The 20,657-nt window shown below is 47.4% G+C and overlaps 1 protein-coding gene across 2 annotated transcripts in view; it reads left to right on the forward strand.

Moving 5' to 3' along the window:
- The window catches only part of LOC138266585 (uncharacterized), an 808,694-nt gene extending 788,265 nt beyond the window's left edge, over positions 1-20,429 (forward strand). For both annotated transcript variants that reach the window (XM_069215427.1, XM_069215428.1), the window contains exon 7: positions 19,730-20,429. In XM_069215427.1, coding sequence (XP_069071528.1) covers positions 19,730-19,945 — 216 coding nt within the window. In that variant the 3' untranslated portion in view covers positions 19,946-20,429. The remainder of the gene's footprint in view (positions 1-19,729) is intronic.
- The last annotated feature ends 228 nt before the right edge of the window (positions 20,430-20,657 follow it).

Below are 20,657 nucleotides of genomic sequence, written 5' to 3' on the forward strand. Positions count from 1 at the left end.
AAGTATTTGCAAAGCCTTAAACTCACCTTTTTCTACATATAAGTAACCCCTAAGGTAGGCCCTAGGTAGCCCATAGGGCAGTACGCTATTTTGATAAAAGGCAGGACATGTACATATGTGGTTTATTTGTCCTGGTAGTTGAAAACTCCTAAATCTGTTTTCCTCTGCAGTGAGGCCTGCTCCTTTCCTAGACTAGCATTAGGACTGCCCTCATGTACCTTTTGAATGGTAACTTCTGATCTGAAAGGGATAACCAGGTCATATTTAGTATGGCCAGAATGGTAATAGAAAATCCTGCTTATTGGTGAGGTTGGATTTTTATATTACTATTTTAGAAATGCCACTTTTAGAAAGTGAGCATTTGTCTGCACTTAAAACTATCTGTGCCTTACAACCACGTTTGGTCTGTGCTGGTTGACAACTCCTTTGTGCATTTCACCCAGACAACCGCATACCCAAGACACTCAGTCGCACCTGCATTCATCTGCATATTGACTTGGTCTTCCTGGGCTGAAACAGTAGAGTGCCTGACACATTTCAAAGGCCAGTGGCCTGCCCTCACACAATGGACTGCTAAGCCCCCTACTGGGACCTTGGAAGGGAAACTTCTGCCCTTCAAAACTACTCTTTGAAGTCTCCCCCACTTCAAAGGCATATTTATTTAGGTATATAGACCTGGTCTCTGAAGCTACCAATTTCTGGACCTACACCTGCACCCTGTCAGAGGCGCTGTCGGGCGGCCCAAAGGACTAATCTGGACTGACGTTGCTGGAAGGACTCTGCCTTTCTCCCAAAAGTTCTCTCCAAGGGCTTGAATTAAGCTTGCCTTCTGTTTTCTGAAGTCTCAGGGCCAGGACCAAAAAGACTTAGTCCCTCTATGAAATTGGCAGTAAATGCAACTTACTGCCGCGCTGGCGAATATCCGTTCACCATATTATGACACACACACACCAATCTGACAGAATACAGCCACATACACAAATCCACCAGACCAAAGGTCAGGGATAAACGGGCAGTCCCAAAACCCATATTGTTACATCAACAGAACAAAGCCCATCACATTATGGCCCACGAATCACCAGGGCGGACATTCAACGGCAGAAAACCATTGGGGGTACATACCGTCGCGCTCATAATGGACACCCACAGACAAAACAACACTACATTGGCCAATTCAAACAACACACACCTGACACCCATACACACCACACCCACACACCCTCACCACTATAAAACGCACACCCACAGTACCCACAACCCTTTACGAATAAAAATCATTGCCACCAGACAGCACCAAGACCACTTCGACAACTAGACACACACACCACTCACACCCATACACCCCTCACGCACTCCACATCATACACCCCAACACATTACCCAACACACCCTCACCAACACATGTCACATAACACCCATGGCACCACAAAGGCACCCTCGTTTCACTGAGGAGGAGTTAAGTTTCATGGTGGAGGAAATCGTCAGGGTAGAGCCACAGCTATTTGGAGCACAGGTGCAGCAGATATCAATAGCAAGGAAGATGGAGTTATGGCGGCAGGGACGACATCAGGAAGAGGTGGAACGACCTACGGGGAAAGGTATGTTCCATAGCAGCAAGACACCAGCTCACTATACAGAGGACTGGCGGTGGACCCCCATCTCCTCCCCCACAGCTCATAGCATGGGAGGAGCAGGTACTGGCAATACTGCATTCTGAGAGTCTGGCCAGAGTTGGAGGAGGACTGGACACTTGTAAGTCAACTTTTAACAGTTATAACCCCGTACCTGATTTCCATCACACACCCTCACCCTCACCCTCACTCCGATCACTCCAATACATCCCACACAATCCACCATCACATCACAATAATCCCAATGCCAAACCCAGCATGCTGTACCAATGCGTGGACACCCCTCCCAGCCCTGCATGGACTCTCATCACCAAAGCATGCACAGCATAGGGAAACTAACACTCCCACAATACACCAACATACACAGGCAAAAGCTGGCAGGGACACGACAAACACAGAGGGGAAGCGAGGGAAGTACAAATGTCAGACACCTGAAGCACCATACATAATTTACATACCCACAGGTACCCCAGCCAATGTTACTGGAGAGGAGGTGCCATCACTAACCTGTCCCCCAACAAAAGAGGCCCTCTGGACTTCAGGATCTGGACGATCTACCTGGCCCATCAGGGACCAATGGACAGTCGGTCACCAAGCCCAGTCACAGACCACCACAGAGCCTCCCCCATCAGGATCCAACACTACAGCACCCACCCAGTGTACCCACACCTCTGTCCCCAGGACACGTCAATCAGCAGTGTGCCCACCTATACAGGGACCCCAGGCCACACCTCGTCCCAAGACAATCAGGGACCTGGGGTCAGTGGCAGTGGGAACACCGTTCAGGGGAGAGGCACAGGCCAACAGGGACACTGGGAGGACTGCTGTGTGCCATAGGGAGGACAGGACCAGGGAACCGACTCTCAAAGAGGCACTATCTGAGATCCTGGGAGCCTACCAACATTCCCAGGACACAATGGCCAGATTCTAGACAATGTGCAGGAGAACAGGCGGCTGTAGGAGGGACAGTATCAGGGGATCAGGGAGGACTTTCAGGCCATCAACAACACCCATATCTACATAGCAGGGGTGCTGGCAGACATGGCCAACATTTTGAGGGAGGCAGTGTCACACCAGCTGGCCCATACCACTAGCCAGTCATCTGAACAGCCCTCCACTTCCGTTGCCGCTAGTGGCCAGGAGGCCCCGCCACAGGACCAACAGGCCACCAGAACCCCTCCTCCTGCAGAAGATGAACCACCCCGCAAATGTTCCCTGCAAACCAGACAGAAGCCAGAGACACTTGCCAAGACCACCGCCAGGAAATTAGACTCTCCTGATTGTCCCCCTTATGTCCCACTCTGTCACCTTGTCCACCCTGAACTGCCACTGCACCCCTTCCTATGTCCACATGGACAATGCACCTCTGCTACAAACAGACTGGAACAATACCCTGGACTTTCCTCCATCATCACTCCATTCAATTGCACTTTCCCCTCTATATTTTAGCACTACAATAAACACCCTTGGATAAAAATTGACTACTAGTATTTAATGTATTGCAAATTTGTATTGGTTGAAACAGCTACAACCATTGCAAATGAACTGTACACAGAATGAGCATAGAATGAATGACCTGTAGCTGGCTGTTGTGATCACACCAGGAGAATGTGTCATATCACCAACATCTGCAAAATGAACATCCAGAGGTAACAGTAAGTTGGCAAAGAATTGGGAAATGCTAGCATGCCAATGCCACACAGAATACAACCAAAGTCATCAAAATGTAAAGTTGCACTGTCTCACCTGTGTGTCATTGAAAGTACTGACGTATCACAGATGTTTTGTTGTCCACATCCTCATCCTCTGCCTCCTCATCCTCACTGTCCTCAGGGTCCACTGCTGCCACAGGGGCATCTCCAGTCTCCTCCTCCTACAGAAAAGATACATGGTGTCTGACGGCCAGGTTGTGCAACATGCCACTACTATCTGGCAGACCTTCTTGGGTGAGCAGCACAGGGATCCACCTGTTAGATGGAGGCACCAGAACCTGGCCTTTCGGAGGCCAAAGGTCCTTTAAATTATCTTCTGGTTCACCCATGTGCCTCATTATAACTTTCTTCTGCCCTTGTCCTAGCATTCCTCACAGGGGTCAGCAGCCATGATATGTTTGGGTAACCGGGGGTCACCTGCAAATATTGCGGGACAACATTTAGCCACGCACTATCCTATATGGCCCGCACCTTAGGCATACATCAACATATACTGGGTGGGAACCTGGGCTCACCTATTAGCCACACCCTGTGCCTCTGTAGTTGTGACATCACATTTGGGATGCTGCTATTCGTCAGGACAAAGGCATCATGCACCGACCCTGGATACTTCTCATTGACGTGGAAGATGTACTGGTCCGCCAGGCACATCATCTGCACATTCAGGGAGTGGAAACTCTTATGATTTATGAACACCTGTTCATTTTGGCGGGGGGCACAAATACAATATGTGTTCCGTCAATCGCACCAATTATATTGGGGATATGTCCCATTGCATAGAATCAGGCCTTTACAGCGTCCAAATCCTCAACCTGGGGGAATGCAATGTAGCTGCACATGTGTTTTATCAGGGCAGACAACACTCTTGTTAGCTCATTGGAGAACATTGGCTGTGACATTCCTGCAGCCAAGCCCACTGTCAATGGAAAGAACCAGTTGCCAGGAAATGGAGAACTGATAGCACTTGCACAAGAGGGGGGATACCAGTGGGGTGATGGATAGCAGATATCAGGTCCGGCTCCGATTGGGCACACAGGTCTGTGATTGTGGCCCTGTCCAGTCTATAGGTGAGTGTTATGTGCCTGTCCTTCAGTGTAGCCAAGTCCACCAGGGGTCTGTACACGGGGGTATGTCTCTATCTCCTATTCATCCGCAGCAGTAGGTATCTAAGGAACACAAGAGTGAGTAGGCTGTCACAAACTGAACAATGTAGCCACAACAGCAGTCCGCAATGTGCAAACATGTTATGGGACAGTGTAATTTGTGAAGTATGTGCCTATTTATCCTGTGACGCAGCATTAATCAATGTGCCTATTCACCCCCCCGAAATGGCATCCGCCTTTCCTGTGTGGAGGGACAGGTTGAAGTTAGGTAATGCCACTCTGCCCTCCCAGTAGCCCCTCAGCATGTTGCCCATGCCCGCTCACCCAGAGGGTGGGCATCTCCTTTGCCCCAGGCACCTCATGCCCTGCCCTGCTGTCCTAAGTGAGGAGGCTGTTGACCTCCTGAGATCCATCCCTGCAAGGCAAACAACCACTGTGAATGCCATCCAGAGGCTGGCAGCCCAGATGCAGCAAACAAATGCATTCCTGGAGGACATTCAAAGAGGATTGGCTGCCCAACAGAGATCGATTCAGGCTCTGGTCTCCTCTCTGATGGCAGCCATTGTCCCTCTTTGAACCGTCCCCCCTCCAACTTCCACTTCCCAGTCCCATTCTCCTCAACCCCAACCATCCCAAGCACACAGCCAGATGAGCATGCACACAAGACAACACCCAAGAGTGGCACAGGCAAACACAAGCACCACACTTCATCCCACAGCCACTCACACAAACAACATCCAGTTGCAGACACGACAAGATTCACTATCTCCACGGTCTCCCCCTCCTCCTCCACCTCCCACCCAGTTATGTCCACACTCACACTTGCATGCACTACATCAATATCCACTACCAGCATCATCACCACACCAAGCAGAACACACACCTCACTGGCAGGCACCTTCACAACATCCATGCACACGTCCCCTGTGTCCTCTCCCACCGTGTCTGTCCCCCCTCCTAAAGTAAACAAACGCAAGTACTCAGACACCCAACAGCCATCCACCTCACAATAGCATACAGCCCATGCACCTGCACCCAAATCCAGCAGACAAACCCCTCCAACAACCACTCCTTCATCCTCCACTCCCATTACTCCTCCCTCTTCCCACCCCAAGGTCCCTAAAAAGCTTTTCCTTTCCCAGATTGATCTCTTCCCTACCCCTCGCCCCCCCCCGTTCTGCATGAATGGGCAGAGTAGGAAGGACACAGCCAAGCACCTCAGCCAAACATTACACCGGCCCAGTGGTAGCACCACCGTACTCATGGATTCCAGGCCAACAATACTTAAGGGGAAGGAGCCCGCACCAGCTGCAAAGAAGGGCAAGGAGCCTGCACCAGCTACTCAGCAGGGGAAGGAGCCTGCATGAGCTGCTAAGAAGGGGAAGGAGCCTGCACCAGCTGCAAAGAAGGGAAAGGAGCATGCACCACCAAGCAGAGGGGGGAAGAGCCCATCCACCAGTGCCAGGAAGGGTAAGAAGGGTAAGGGATCCCCAAACCATGAGCAGGAGGAGAGGAGGCAATCTACACCAGCGGAAGCTGCCAGCCAAACAACGCCACAACCACCAGCTGTCACAGGGCCCCCACTGCCAGCCAGGGTTGAGCAGCCATCAGAGAGTGCAGGGGCTGAGCAGGAGCCTCCCACAACCACCACCACAGTGCAGCCGTCACCGCCGGCAGACACCACGTAGTCCAGCCTCCAAGGGCTGCTGTGCGGCCTGCCCCCACCAGAACCAGTGGGCAAGAAACCCACTCGAGAGACTGTTGCCTTGCACTCCCCAGGACAAATAGTACAGGGCATGATGCCCCCTCCAGAACAAGTGGGGAAGACACCCACTCAAGAGACTGGGGCCTTGCATTCCCCAGGACAAAGAGCACAGGGCATGTTGCCCCCTCCAGAACCAGTGGGGAAGACATCCACTCCAGAGACAGTGGCCTTGCACTCCCCAGGACAAAGAAATGGGCATGTTGGCCCCTCCAGAACCAGTGGGCTTGTTCCCACATCCGGCTGAAGTGCCCCCTTCCCTCTGAGGTGCCTGCCTATTTGCCAACTGATGCCCCTGCAGTGTTACCTTCGGATTGGTGCAGGATGTGAGTGTGGCCTTGAACCGTGCCCTGTGGCCATGTGGGCCCTGTGAACTATGAACTGGGCAGTGTCCCTTTTTTATATACTTGTACAGATCTGTTTAATGTGTAAATAAGATTTTTAATTTTATTGTTGGACTGATTACAATCATTTTTGTAAATTCCTGTTGCCTTTGCTTTTTTCTACAGATTTTTGTAGTCAAATTGTTTTTGTAATGCATATGGTTGTGTGTATGGCGTGTGTATGTCGGGTGTGTGTAGTGCGTGTGTGTGTCACTATCGTTTTCCTCCCACCCTCCCTTGTGTGCTAGGTGTCTGTACTCACCGTCGTCGTCTTCACCGGCATTGTTGTTCCAGGTGGAGCATAACGTAGATTATCGGAAAGACTTGCAGTTCTGGTTCCATGGTGGCGTGGTTCTTCCCTATGTCTCCAATGGTGAGTCCTTTCTCTTCTGTGCAGTGTTTACGCCAGGCTTTTGATGGCATTGGTACCGCCCCGGAAAAGGTGGCGGTTTCGTGAGTCAAAATATAGTGGGCCGTACTTTGTCTTCCGCCTGGCTGTAGGTGGCTACCGCCGTGGTGACTGTTGTTTCCGCCCTGGCGGTCGGTGTGGTACATTGGCTGCCTATCGGAGATCTCACCGCCATGGTCATAATTTGGCAGTAATTACCACCAGTCTGTTGGCGGTATTACTGTCATTTTATCACCAACCGCCAGGGTCGTAATGAGGGCCTTAATCTCTTCAGGAAACTCCTTGTGCATCAAAAATCAATGCACTGCCTGCCAAAATCGATGCAAAGCCGGCATTGCGACCAAGAAATCACTGCACAGCCGACTGGAACGACGCAGCCCGATTTCCCGACTGGAAATTTGATGCAGTACCTACCTTAAGACGGAAAATTCAATGCATCATCTACCAGATCAAAACAGTGCCCGTGCCTTCTCCCAGAACATCAAGGACTTTCCCTGCATTGTCCCTAGGCATCAAAATATCCCCACACCGCAGTGAGGAACCAAGACTGTGCAGCAAAAAACAACGCAAACCCCTTGCAGCGTGAAAAGAAACAATGCATCGTCTGTGCCGCGTCTGAACATTCAACGCAACACCCGATTTTTTCAAGCATCTCCTCCTCTGCAGTCTCCGTGCGTCGTTATTTTTGATGCATACCAAGTACTGTGTGTAAAAAAGAGACAACTGCTTATTTCTAAGGATTGAGACTCTTCTAAACCTTTTAAAAGTGATATTTCAACTTGTGCTCATTGAATCTGTTGTTTTGACCTTATTTCATTCAGATAAATATTATCTATTTTTCTATACTAGCGTGGTGTATTTATGTGCTGTTTTCACTGTGCTACTGTATGATTTATTGCACAAATACTCTACACATTGCCTTCTAAGTTAAGCCTGACTGCTCACTGCCAAGCTACCAGAGGGTGGGCACAAGATAATTTTGATTGTCTGTGACTTACCCTGTCTAGGATTGTGGTCCCTACTTGCAAAAGGGTGTATTCCTCTGCCAACTAGAGTCCCCATTTCTAACACTACTAAAGTGCTTTATATGTGCTCGGGCTCTAAATTAAATTCTACTGGTAGACCTGTGGCACTGATTCTTCCACCCATTACAGTAGCGCTCTGAGCATGTTTCAGGACGGCCACTGCAGAGCCTGTATGAGCATTTTTAAACCTCCATTTTGACCTGGCAAGTGCACTCAGTCGCCAGCCCAACCCTTCCTTTTTATTACACCCCTAAGATAGTACCTGGTTAGCCCCAAAGACAGGTTGCAGTGTAATTAAAAAGTTGGACATGTACTTTTAAGTTTCACCTGTCCTGGTAGAGAAAAACTGCTAAGTTCGTTTTTCACTAATGCAACGCCCATCTCTCCCATATGTTAGCATTGGAGTTACCTTGAAGCAACCTTTAAGTGTAACCTCCAACTGGAAAAACAGAGTAATTTGGAGTTTCATATCTCTGGATTCATTTTAAATTGTAGGTCTGAAAATGTCACTTTTAGAAAGTTGGCTTTTTCTTACTTTAACCATTCTGTGCCTCTGCCTGTCTCTAAATACACATCTGGGGTGGATGACAGCTGGGCTTTGTGCATTACCTCTAGACAGTCACACAGAATGGGAGCCTTATGTGACATCTGAATACTGGTGGCCCATCATCAGGCTGATGGGTCTTCCTGGGCTAGATGGGAGGGAGAAGCTGACGCTTACACTTGAATAGGGCTATACCTCTCCCCACACAAAGGGCTGCAGAACCCCCTGAAAAGTGTATGGAGCCAGGGAAGAAGGGCAGGGACCTTGTGCACCTCAATGGCCTCTCTTTGAAGTCTTTCCTACTTGAAAGGCTCAACTCAGTATAAACACTGGACCCCAAATCCCACCAAATCAGATCTCTTCTCAAACCAAGGACATTCTGCCAAGAAGAAGGACTGTTGTGCTACCATGAGGGACTGCCATTCTGCTGACTGTATGGCTGTGTTGGTCTACTGCTTGCTGTGTGCTGTGCTTTAGGAGGGATAGCCACTTTGCTACCTGCTTTGCTTTGTGGGCCTGCTGTGTGCTGCTTTTTGCCTGGAGTGAGAAGGACTGAACCTGTTCTCTACGTCCTTGTACACAAGATTCTCCAAGGGCTTGTTGGCTTGCTCCTTGTTCTTGCAGTCTCAGGGACATCAAAGACTACATACTAGTCTCCTGATGCTGCTGGACTCTGTCATCTGTGAGTCCTACTCCTACCCGAGGTGCCTCCCTTGAGTCCAGGGCCGCAGAATTGTGTTTTGCAGCCACTTTCTACAAAACCAGAAGCATTGTCATCACTGCACCGTTTGGAACCGACAAATTGCCCCTTCAACATAGAGGCTGTTCGATGATAACAGATTCACAGCTTGTGGGGCCCAACGACGATGCTCTGAGTGACAACAATGCATCGCATGCAACTCAACAGAGCCCGAAGATGACCCAGTGACCTGTCTGTGCGGAAGTATAGACACATCGCATGCTCAGTCGCTCCTCAACATCAACATTTGCTCCAGCTTAGGTACTGTTTCAGCCGACACTGGGTGGGTTCTGTAGTTGGCCTACCCTTGTTGTGGTCGGTTTGAACTTTCGATTTGCACCAATCCCTCGCGATCTCAAGTAACCTTTTGACCACTAAGAACTATTTTTTGTTTATTCTTTAAAAATTCATGTCTCAACGTCTACTGATTGGAATGTTGTTATTTTGTTCTTGTTTTACTCAGATAAATATTCTCTGTTTTTGTAAACCGCTGTTAAGTATTTTTGTGGTGTCTTTAATTGTGTTACTGTAATTATGTGTTGAACAAATATTTAACACATTGCCTCTTAAGTTAAGCTTGACTGCTCTGTGTCAAGCTACCAGAGGGTGAGCACAGGTTAATTTAGGGTGTGTATCTGACTTACCCTGACTAGGATTCTGGTCCCTACTTGGACAGGCTGCATATCTCTGTCAACTAGAGACATCATTTCTAGCATGCGGCCAGGGTATGCCCAGAAGTGGGTTCCTTGCTCACTGTGCCACTGGATTCAAGCTAGCCTGACTGTTGAGGGGTGATTCCCGAAACTGGTCTCAGGAATCTTGTTTCCAAACCTGGGAGGACCTAGCTTGGCAGTTCGGGCTGGACTGTTTCCATGGGGAGCAGGGTCATGACTGATTTGCATAGGGCTGGGTCAAAACTGGGGTGGCATGGTAAGCAAAAGAACAATGGATTCAACCCAAAACTGTGAATGGGGGTGAGTGTTTGAAAAGTTTCAGTACTCCATCGATCATCTCGTTGTGTTGCTATGTACAGCCTAAGTGGCCAGGGTATGCCCAGACATGGGTCCCTTGCTTGCTGTGCCACTGGATTCAAGCTAACCTGGCTGATGAGATGTGATACCCTGAAACCAGTCCCAGGATCCTTATTTTCAGTCCAGGGAGAACCTGCTTGGCAGTTCAGGCTGGACTCTTCCCATAGGGAGAAGGGTCAAGGCTGATTTGCTTATGGCTGGATCCAAACTGGGGTGGGATGGTGAGCAAAAGAACGATTGATTCAACACAGATCTGTGACTGGGGGTGAGTGTTTAAAAAGTTTCACCACTCGTCCATCATCTTGTTGTGTTGTAAAGTGAGTCGGTAAACAAAATCCACAAAGTATAGGAAGCATTCAAGGTGTTTGCATGGGGTTATTGCATACAACACAAAGCAAGTGTACGCAAGATAGTGAGGACAAAATTGCAAACAAAAATTGGACAACTCACCCAGCCACATAAATCCACTGATGACAGGGTAACTCAAACTGCAACTACACAGAAGCTAGATCAGTTGCAAGAATCAGAAGAAAGAAACATCAGATTCTTGAGCAGAATGCCAGGAAGTATTGAGAAGGAACCTGCCCTTGCAGCATATTCATATCATTGCTTAAGGGGGAAAGAGATCCTCAAATTATTACAGGAGTTAGGAGTATAGATGGGGACTTGGTCATTACTGACTGCAAGATCAGGGATGTTTTATAGTCCACTTCAGCATAGTGCAACATGATATCATTGGTCTGGGTAGAAAGGACATTCAAGTACCACTAAATGAGCCCATTAGCATACAAGAATTAAAAGCTGCTAAAATGCAACTAAAAGGAGGAAGGGTGGTTTTGATGGGTCACACAGACATATAGCACATCATGTGCTTATGGTAGTTGAGGAGGCACTAATGTATAGCCAACTGGTGCCTACTGATTATGCTGGTCTGAGACATCGGAGCTGAAACAAGGTAAGCCAAAAGACTTCTGTTCCTCCAATAGGCCATTGTCTTTACTTAATATAAACAACAATCTCCTAGCAAAAGCAATTGTGAACAGCACCCTGCCCCTAGTGCCAGAACTGTTGTTTTTGGATCAAGCAGAATGAGTGCTGGGATGATTCAAATCATGTAGTTTCTGCAGACGGATGGCACTGTTATGCCAGGTGAAACCAGAGCTTCTCTAGTGACTTCAGTTTTTGATGCCAAGAAGACATTTGTCTATGGAATGGTCTTTCCACTTCCTGGTCTGGGTCTGGAATAATATAAATGATAACCATTATTTACCTCCAGTATAAGGCACCAACAATGCAGATTTCCTTTTAGGGAAAATATATGATTCTGTCACTACCACTGCGGTACTAGACAGTGGTGTCCCCTTTCTCCCCATGTGTCTGCACTAATAATTGGTACCCTTGCCTCCTTAAAAGCATATGTACAGACGCATATTTTTTCCTTCGCAAAGGGTATCTTGTATGTCAGACACCTGAACTGCAATCTAAATCTAATTATGGGTGGTTTCAGTATTTTGGCAAATTTCTAGAACGCATAGCAATCTGAAAAAAACATAGTTACTTTGTCTGATAAAGTACACTGAGGAGGCAGCCAATGGGTTTCAATGGTGCCAGGGTTGGTATGGTATTTGGCTATTGTTGTTAGCAGAGATCAGTTCCTTTTAATCTTACATAATTATGCATGAGCTTTTTTGTATTGTGCAATAACAAAATTAGGTTAAATGCTGGAACCAAATGCCTGTATGCATGATGGAACGGGCATCAGTTTTTTATTGAGAATTGTATTTCCCAGATTTCTAAATTTGATCTCTAATATTCCTATTCCACTTAGAAAAGATTTTTGGGAAGATTCCGTTCATTGCTGTTATCAATCATGTGGGCTGGAAAGGAGGCCATGATGTCTTGGTGAGGTGACATGACAGAGGGGGTTGGGACTGTGGGATCTAGAATGGGATTACCTTGCATCTCAGGCACGGTAAGCCCCTTACTAGTACATAGCTCCTAATAAACCCTCACATGTATACCTAGAAGGAACCCTGACAAGGCTGCTGTGACATGATTCAACCATTACAGGCTCATTCAAGACAGAGTCGATAGATATAAGTACATGGAAGATGGTTGGAGTAGCATACTGTAGACTGGCCAAACTCTTAGGACTGAGCAGACCACATTCCTCATTACTACAAGTCAGCGTTGTTCGGATTGGGGATTTCCTCAGAGTTGGTCTTCGCTACAGATAGACCAAATATGTTCGTTTTTTAGGACTAGTTCCCAGAGAAAGCCGTTATAAGTCTTAACAACTCTACCTCCCTCATAGACAACCTCACCAACCTCAGACTCAAACAACTGGTCACCGCACCCACCCACTCAGCAGGACACACGCTTGACGCAATTTTCACCTCATGCCAACACATAGCCTACACCCACACCACCGAACTCTTCTGGACTGACCACCACAGCGTCCACTTCTCCTTCACCAAACCCACCACACACCACCAACAACACACCACACCCTACCGCATGTGGGACAAGATCCCCACAGTACGCCTGAACTTCCAACTGGCTCACAACCTCCCCCCCCCACACCAACGACCCCAACACAGGAGCACACAACCTCTCTAAATGGATCACTACCTGCACAGACACACTAGCCCCCCTCAGAAAACACATTGCCACCCGCAACATCAAGAACGCCCCATGGTTCACCCCTGAACTCCATGACTCCAAGCGCAAATGCCGCCAAGCTGAGAAAATATGGCGACAAGAACCCTCTACAACCAACCTCTCCACCCTCAAAGCCACCATTCGCACCCATCACCAACTCATACGCACCGCCAAAAGAGATCACTACAAGACACGCATTGACAACAACTCCCTAAACAGCAAAGAACTCTTCACCATCATTAAAGAGCTAGCCAAACCCAAAGCCAGCAACATAGACCCCCCCAAACACACAGCCCCTATGTGACGCCCTCTCCAACCACTTCCACCACAAAATCCTGGACATCCACAACAGCTTCATACCACACACACCCACCACACACACCCCTCACTCACCTAACTCAACCCCCACTCATGTCCCCACACCACACTCACCACCTGGGTCCCCACCACACACGAAGAAACCGAAAAAAACATGAACTCCATCCACTCCGGATCCTCCTCCGACCCCTGTCCACATCGCATCTACAACAAAGCCAGCCCAACCATCGCCCCCATACTACGTGACATAATCAACTCCTCTTTCGACTCCACCACCTACCCAGACCCCTGGAAGCACGCGGAAATCACTGCGCTCCTAAAAAAACCAAAGCCGACCCGAAGATTCCCTCCAACTACCGCCCCATCTCCCTCCTCCCTTTCCCCGCCAAGGTTGCAGAGAAACTAGTCAACGCCCGCCTATCCCACTTCCTCGAAGAAAACAACACTCTTGACCCCTCACAATCCGGGTTCCGCAACAACCACAGCACGGAAACCGCCCTCATCGCATGCACTGACAATATCAGGACCAAAGTCGACAAAGGCGAGACCTTCGCACTCATCCTCCTAGACCTCTCTGCAGCCTTTGACACTGTCTGCCACCACACACTCCGCACACGCCTCCACAACATAGGAATTCGCCACAAAGCCTTAGACTGGCTCACCTTCTTCCTCACCGACTGGACCCAGAGAGTCCGCCTTCCACCTTTCCACTCCACTGCTACCAAGATCATCTGCGGAGTCCCCCAAGGGTCCTCCCTCAGCCCCACACTCTTCAACATTTACATGATCCCCCTAGCCAACATCCTCCGACCACACGGAATCACTATCCTCTCTTACGCAGATGAAACCCAACTCATCCTCTCCCTCACCCGCAACCCCACCACTGCCAAAACCAACCTACACGCTGCTCTCCTCGACACCGCCAACTGGAGGACAACTAACCACCTCAAGCTTAACTCCAACAAAACCGAGATCATCATCTTCGGCCCCAACAAAGCCATATGGGACGACTCCTTGTGGCCCACCGCCCTAGGCCCTGCTCCCACCCCCGCAAACCAAGCACACAACCTCGGCATCATCCTGGACCCCTCCCTCTCCATGACACAGCAAATCAATTCACTAACCTCCTCCTGCTTCCACACACTCCGCACTCTAAAAAAATCCTTCAAATGGATTCCCCCAGAGACCAGGAAGACAGTCACCCATGCACTCATCAGCAGCAGACTAGACTAGGGTGACGCCCTCTACGGCAGCACCACACTCAAACTCAAATGCAAACTCCAGAGAATCCAGAACACAGCTGCACGCCTCGTCCTTGGCCTCCCCCGCCACGAACGAATCTCACCACACCTCAAATCCCTTCACTGGCTCCTCATAGACAAGAGAATCACTTTCAAGATCCTCATCTACGCACACAAATCCCCCCACAACACCGGCCCGACCTACCTCAACGAAAGAGTGAACTTCCTCACTCCCACCCGCAACCTCCGATCAGCAGACTTCGCACTCGCTACAGTCCCCCGCATCAAACAAACCACGACAGGAAGCAGGGCCTTCTCCTACCTCGCCCCCTCAACCTGGAACTCCCTCCCCACCAACCTCCGCAAAACCAAAGACCTCCTACTCTTCAGAAAAAACCTCAAGTCATGGCTGTTCGAACAGTAACCCCCCCCTTCTCCCCCCCACACAAGCACCTTGAGACCCTCACGGGTGAGTCGCGCGCTCTATAATTTGTTTTGATTGATTGATTGATTAATGATTTTAAAGATTGCAGCCTCTGTAATGCTTTAGATGTGTTTCTCTATTTTAGGGCGATGCCCTCCATGAGGCATACATACATATCCACTGCAATCTGAGGTATTCAAGGCATAGTAGAACACCATTAATTCTTAGGACATAGGTGGACTGGTCCCAAATATCTAGAGCATATCAGTTGCTGAATGTAAGATAGAGGTTCAGAAAGTAAAACAACAATGGGAGGAAGCTCTAGATGAAAAGCGGTGACATATCTGTGCACACACAAAAGAGACAGTAATGTATTACAGGTACAATATAAATGTATACATCAATATTACTACTCTTGGGCTCGCCGACACAGAATAGATCCTAGCATAGCAGAAACCTGCTTCAAAATAAAGTGGTTGTCCTGATTATTTTATACACAAGATATGGTCCTGTCCACTAGTGAAGAGGTTTTGCCTACAAATTTTTGATTAAGTATCTACCATAATAGGGGCCCAGTTAGTTCATAATCTTATAGTAGCGCTGCTAAGTGGTACATGAGGAATCCCTAAATGTTTTGGAAAATTTGTGAATTTCATGCTGGTATTACCGAAGAAGAGTATGGCAATAACTTGGTTAAAAGGGCCAGCCTTCTCCAAGGGCTGTTTGCTGAAAGGCACTTTTTTTACAGCACTATGAAAGAAGATTATTGTAAACTGAACTCAATTGCACGAAGAACTCAAAATATATGGAAGAAGTGTGAACTGAATAGGATTAGAGCTGTTACATAATCTCTTTTTAATGCTATGGGACCTGTGCTGATGCCTGAGGGGACTCAGTGAACTCTTAAATAGTTGGAAGGATATAGAGCCTGAATGAGTCATTGAGCCACATTCTGGCTCCTCTCTTCCATTTCAGGCAGTAATGTTAATGTCCCTTTCAAAGATGAGGATAAGCAACATACCAAGCTGACATATGTCAAATATGTGAAATCTGGATACATATATTCGATTGATGTTGAAAAAGAATATGCAAAAACAAAATAAAAGCACATAAAGATATTGATTCTGTAAATACTCACAGGCAGAATTGCTTTGTTATTAATGAAATGGCATCATACAAAAAAATAAAAAAATCCAATTTGTTTCTAATATTTTATTTGTTACAAAACCAAATCGGGTCCCTTAAGGACTTGGAAGACCTTCCATAATATCAGCACACAAATATTTACCCTGTAGGGTTTCTGTAAAATATTAACATTTTCTGAGCAATTTATACCCTAAAGCTTGCCACAAACGGAAAGGGGGATTCGAGAACCCACTCTTGCAACATCTTTGGCGTTGTTGTAGAGAGACTACGATGTGCTACCTCAAGTGACAAAAACAACCCATCTATATTTAGTGTGGCAAAACGTCCTCCTTTTCATGTTATAAATATGTAATGCCTCTTTGCTCATGATATCGGCGAAGAATCTTGTGCTTATAGATAATACAGAATGAGGATTTTACTCTACGTATGCATCACAAGGAGCAACGGGAGAACTAGCTTGTGTTTTTCTTCGATATCTTTTCCTATGTGTATATAAAGACTTGTTTTAAGTTAACATCGCGGAAAGGGAACACCAAACACCAATAGACTGCGCTCAGGGGGACTGCCCTTTTTTCCAAGGCTTGCAAAAGAACATGTTCTGCAGAGCCCCGCCCGCACATTCGCCATGCTGGTTGTCCCTCCTCACCCCCTCCACACCACACACACAAACACACCCCTTGCTAAACCTTTAGAAATATTTGTGAGTTGAGTGGACATAAAAACCTCAGATGATTTCAAGCATCTCGAAATGAGTTCCCATGAGGACTGCTTATTGACAGGTTACGTTCTTCCTGACCTTACTAATATTGTGTTTTGATTTTACTTAGAAGTAAAGATATGAACAGGGGGTGCTAAATCCATGACATTTCCCTATTTCTCTTTTAGCTCCAGAAAAACATTTGTTTTCTTGGTTTCCTGCCAAAAGCATGATTAGTAAAAGTAACTCTGCATGTATTATTCACGTGAAACAGGAAACCATATAACCGATAATTATGGTTTAGGATGAAAAAAAGAGTATTTACTCATCGCACCTTGGGTTACAGACTATCCCTCAGCCCTTTATTTGGACCATGTTTCCTAGGCTACATTTCGCTGAAAAATAATATGTTTTATCAACTTTGTGAAAGAGACGCTTGACACTGCAGATAGGGATAGATGGTTATTTATATTAAAGGGACGCTCAGACTCGCACAGTAGCAAGGTATACACCGTTGGTCCAAAACCTAAACTATAAAAAGAGAGCACAACAATATAGCCTGAACGCACGGGGCCCATTTTAGAAACTGCGCTGGGGTGAAAGCAGTTTTTTGTCTCCTGGGGCAATTTGGTATTACAGAACAGGCTTCAGATACTTGGGTGGTCCCCTGATAATACTGATTGAGCAAAACACTGGCACAGCTATCCATAGCGAAGGAGCTGCAATAGCACAAAATACCATTCCACCAAAATGAGCCACTGATTTTACTAGCAAACCAGGGGCTTGGGAGAAAAGGTTTCTAGCTTGTATTAGATCCCAAGACACAATTGGAATATAGCTGGTGCAAAATTTGCACCAGCATGATCACAAGCGCACATTCCCTCAAGGGGATATGGCCCCATAGAAATAAAGGAACCCTTTGCCATTGTACCTTAGTTTTATTACAGACATGGGCACATTGGCAAAGAAGCTGCTAGGAAGCACACTTATTGTGCCCCACAAATTGGTGACCACAGTTTCAGTGTGTTACTCAACAATGCCAGTGGCGGTAACAAAACTTGAGGGGGCCCTCCTGCAAAGTATATCGAGCCTCCCCCGACCAGTCAGGAGCTCTCAGGCAGGGGCCCTACACCGTGTACTGTGCTGGGGAAGCCCCCTAGAGCTTAGGCCCAACCCTGCACCGCTGGGGCTTCGGGGGCTATTGTTACGCCACTGAACCATGACTCCTTGAAGGGGGGCTGTTGGGTTCCAGGGACCCACAGGTGTGCCCTTGTAGGGGGCAAGGAAGTAACATATTGCACCCACTTGCAGGGGCAATCCTGTTGCTTCCCCTTTTTAACTGAGGGTGTGTCTCTTGCTGTAAGTGAAAGGCAGGCTGGTGGCAGCAAACAGCTGGGATTATGTTACACATAGTGTCCCCGTGCACAGTGGAGGTGTACGCCAGTTTTCTGCACTCCTGGGGCACTGTAGTATTACTGAAGGAGGTGCTGACACTTGTGCTGCATCTTCTGTAATGCATAATAGTGCCAGTGCACATAGAGCACTGCTGTTGTCTTCAGGGTGTGCTACCTGATTAGAATGGGGGCGTGGAAATAAGGGTAACGCTTTGCCTATGTAGCCGTGCCCTATTGTGGATGCAGATGCAGAGACAAATAAGTTATCAGGAGGTGCACTCACTGTGTGCCACAAAAAGGTGGTGCAGTTAGAGCACCCCTGAGTGCAAACACTGCAAGGGGGAAATGGATCCAATGGAACCCCTACAAGGCATCCCCTTGCAGGCAGGTACAGTCACTCACTGCACCTGCATGCAGTTGGCTCTATGTTCCCTATAAAGCCTAGGCAGGTGCTGCCCACACAGAGAATGATGGAGAGACCACCGGCGGCTGCCGCAAATGTCAAAGGAGAGTGTGGGGGGATGATGGGGGAAATAACATTTAAAAAAGAAAAAGACTTACTGTTTTCATTGCAATGCCCGTCTCCCGCCTTCTCTAGCCCACACGCTCCTCTTGTGGTGCCCTAGCATTCACTGGGACACCAGAAGAGGCTCCCTAGCCATCTTGTCACTGCTTTAATGCTAAACATTGCATGAAAGCAGCATCTGGATTGGTCTTAGCAGCAGTAACTGCCGCTCAGATACAGCCCTGGGGTCTGTGCGGTTTCTCCAGCCCATCTGTACAACACATCTGGGCTGGAGAAACCTAAATGCGCATGTGTGTTTGGCCAGCCAAACACACATAAGCCCTTAGGTGCCCTCTCTCCTCCTTCCCCTTCCCACCTCCTGTGGCCCTGCCCCTCCACTCTTTCTACTGCTGGCTGAGTCAGCAGATGAAAAAAAAAACAATAGTACAACTACTGTTTTATTTTTCACCTGGTGGCTCAGCCAGTGGGGTGACTCGTCACCCTTGGGAAAGGCTGGTTCAAACAGCCACTTTGTATCGCACTAATGTGCTGCCCTCATGACAGCGCACGTTTGCGGCTGCCCTGGAGGCGGAACATTACTCGTAACAGGGTGCACTGACCGTATTTTCACGTGGTGCACCTGCTAAAGGGTGCACAGTGATGCAAGCAGGGAGAGTACACCTGTTACGTAATATGGGCCCTGGTCTGCTTATCACTAATGCACAGTCCGGAATGCAGGAGTAGGTTTGCACCTGCATTCTGAACAGCTGATTGATTCTAATAGGGCCTGGAACCTCCAGCTAAAGGTGTGCTACGGCACAACGTGGGACAGTCTACCCTGTATGTAAATGGGGTGCAAACAGATAGATAGATAGATAGATAGATAGATAGATAGATAGATAGATAGATAGATAGATAGATAGAGAGCCCATCAATGTAATGTAGATGCCTTAACTTATGAAGTATATCATTTTCTCTCTTTGCTTCTTGTCTGTTTTTTCTAGAAACATGACCTTCACGTCAGTAATATAAATGAGTGTGCTCAAAAGTCACGTTTTGAAGACAACGGGAGTTCTCGCAAAGAAACCAGCATTTTTTCTCAGCATGTTCAAGAAACCGACGGAAACTGTAATAAAGGCTCGAGCAATAACTGTGTATCTGGACCCACGAATCAGAACAGAAACAATTATGTAAAACCCATTAAATCTTCGGTTTTTTAGTTACAATCATATCAACCTTCCTAGGCTGAACGTAGCCGTGGGTGAAAGCAGACACAGGGTGCTGCAAGGGAAGGGAAGATAACCAATACGCGCAGCGAAGAAGTTTCCAGAGGTCATACATCACTGTCAGAAGCTTTTTAGCCTATAAATATCATATGATTGCAAACAACAGCGAGCTGTCTGAGATACTGTTTCTTTGGCGAAGCTGAAGGGAGGTTGCTCTTTCAGAGAGCACAGTTCTATTCTGCACGTCTCATTGAATGGTACATTATGTTTTCATCAATAGTTTGCAGACTTACACATTAATAGCACGGCTGCAATTTTCATGAATTCCAATCCTTTGCAATATGTAAGAAAAAGAGGCTAAAATCTTTACAAATATGTTGGGTAGTTATAGAAGGAGTTCATAAAAGAGAGTGATGTCTATAAAGTGATATATACACACACATATATATATACTGTATATGTGTATATATATATATATATATATATATATATATATATATATTGCAAATTGGTGATAATGTTTCAACTAAAAGTATTATAATTTTGCATATGAATTGTTGCATTTAGTCTCCATGAACTCACCCATTCCTAAATATATGTTTGAGTCCCAAAGCAGTTAATTGTGTGCTTGTGTTGTATTGTATGAACTAAAGGGGATGTTTAGCAAGAGGTTTGCATCATCATTCTTGTGCCACAGGTGGTGCGC

The sequence above is a fragment of the Pleurodeles waltl genome, chromosome 11, assembly GCF_031143425.1.
Source record: "Pleurodeles waltl isolate 20211129_DDA chromosome 11, aPleWal1.hap1.20221129, whole genome shotgun sequence".
NCBI classification, from domain to species: Eukaryota; Metazoa; Chordata; class Amphibia; order Caudata; family Salamandridae; genus Pleurodeles; species Pleurodeles waltl.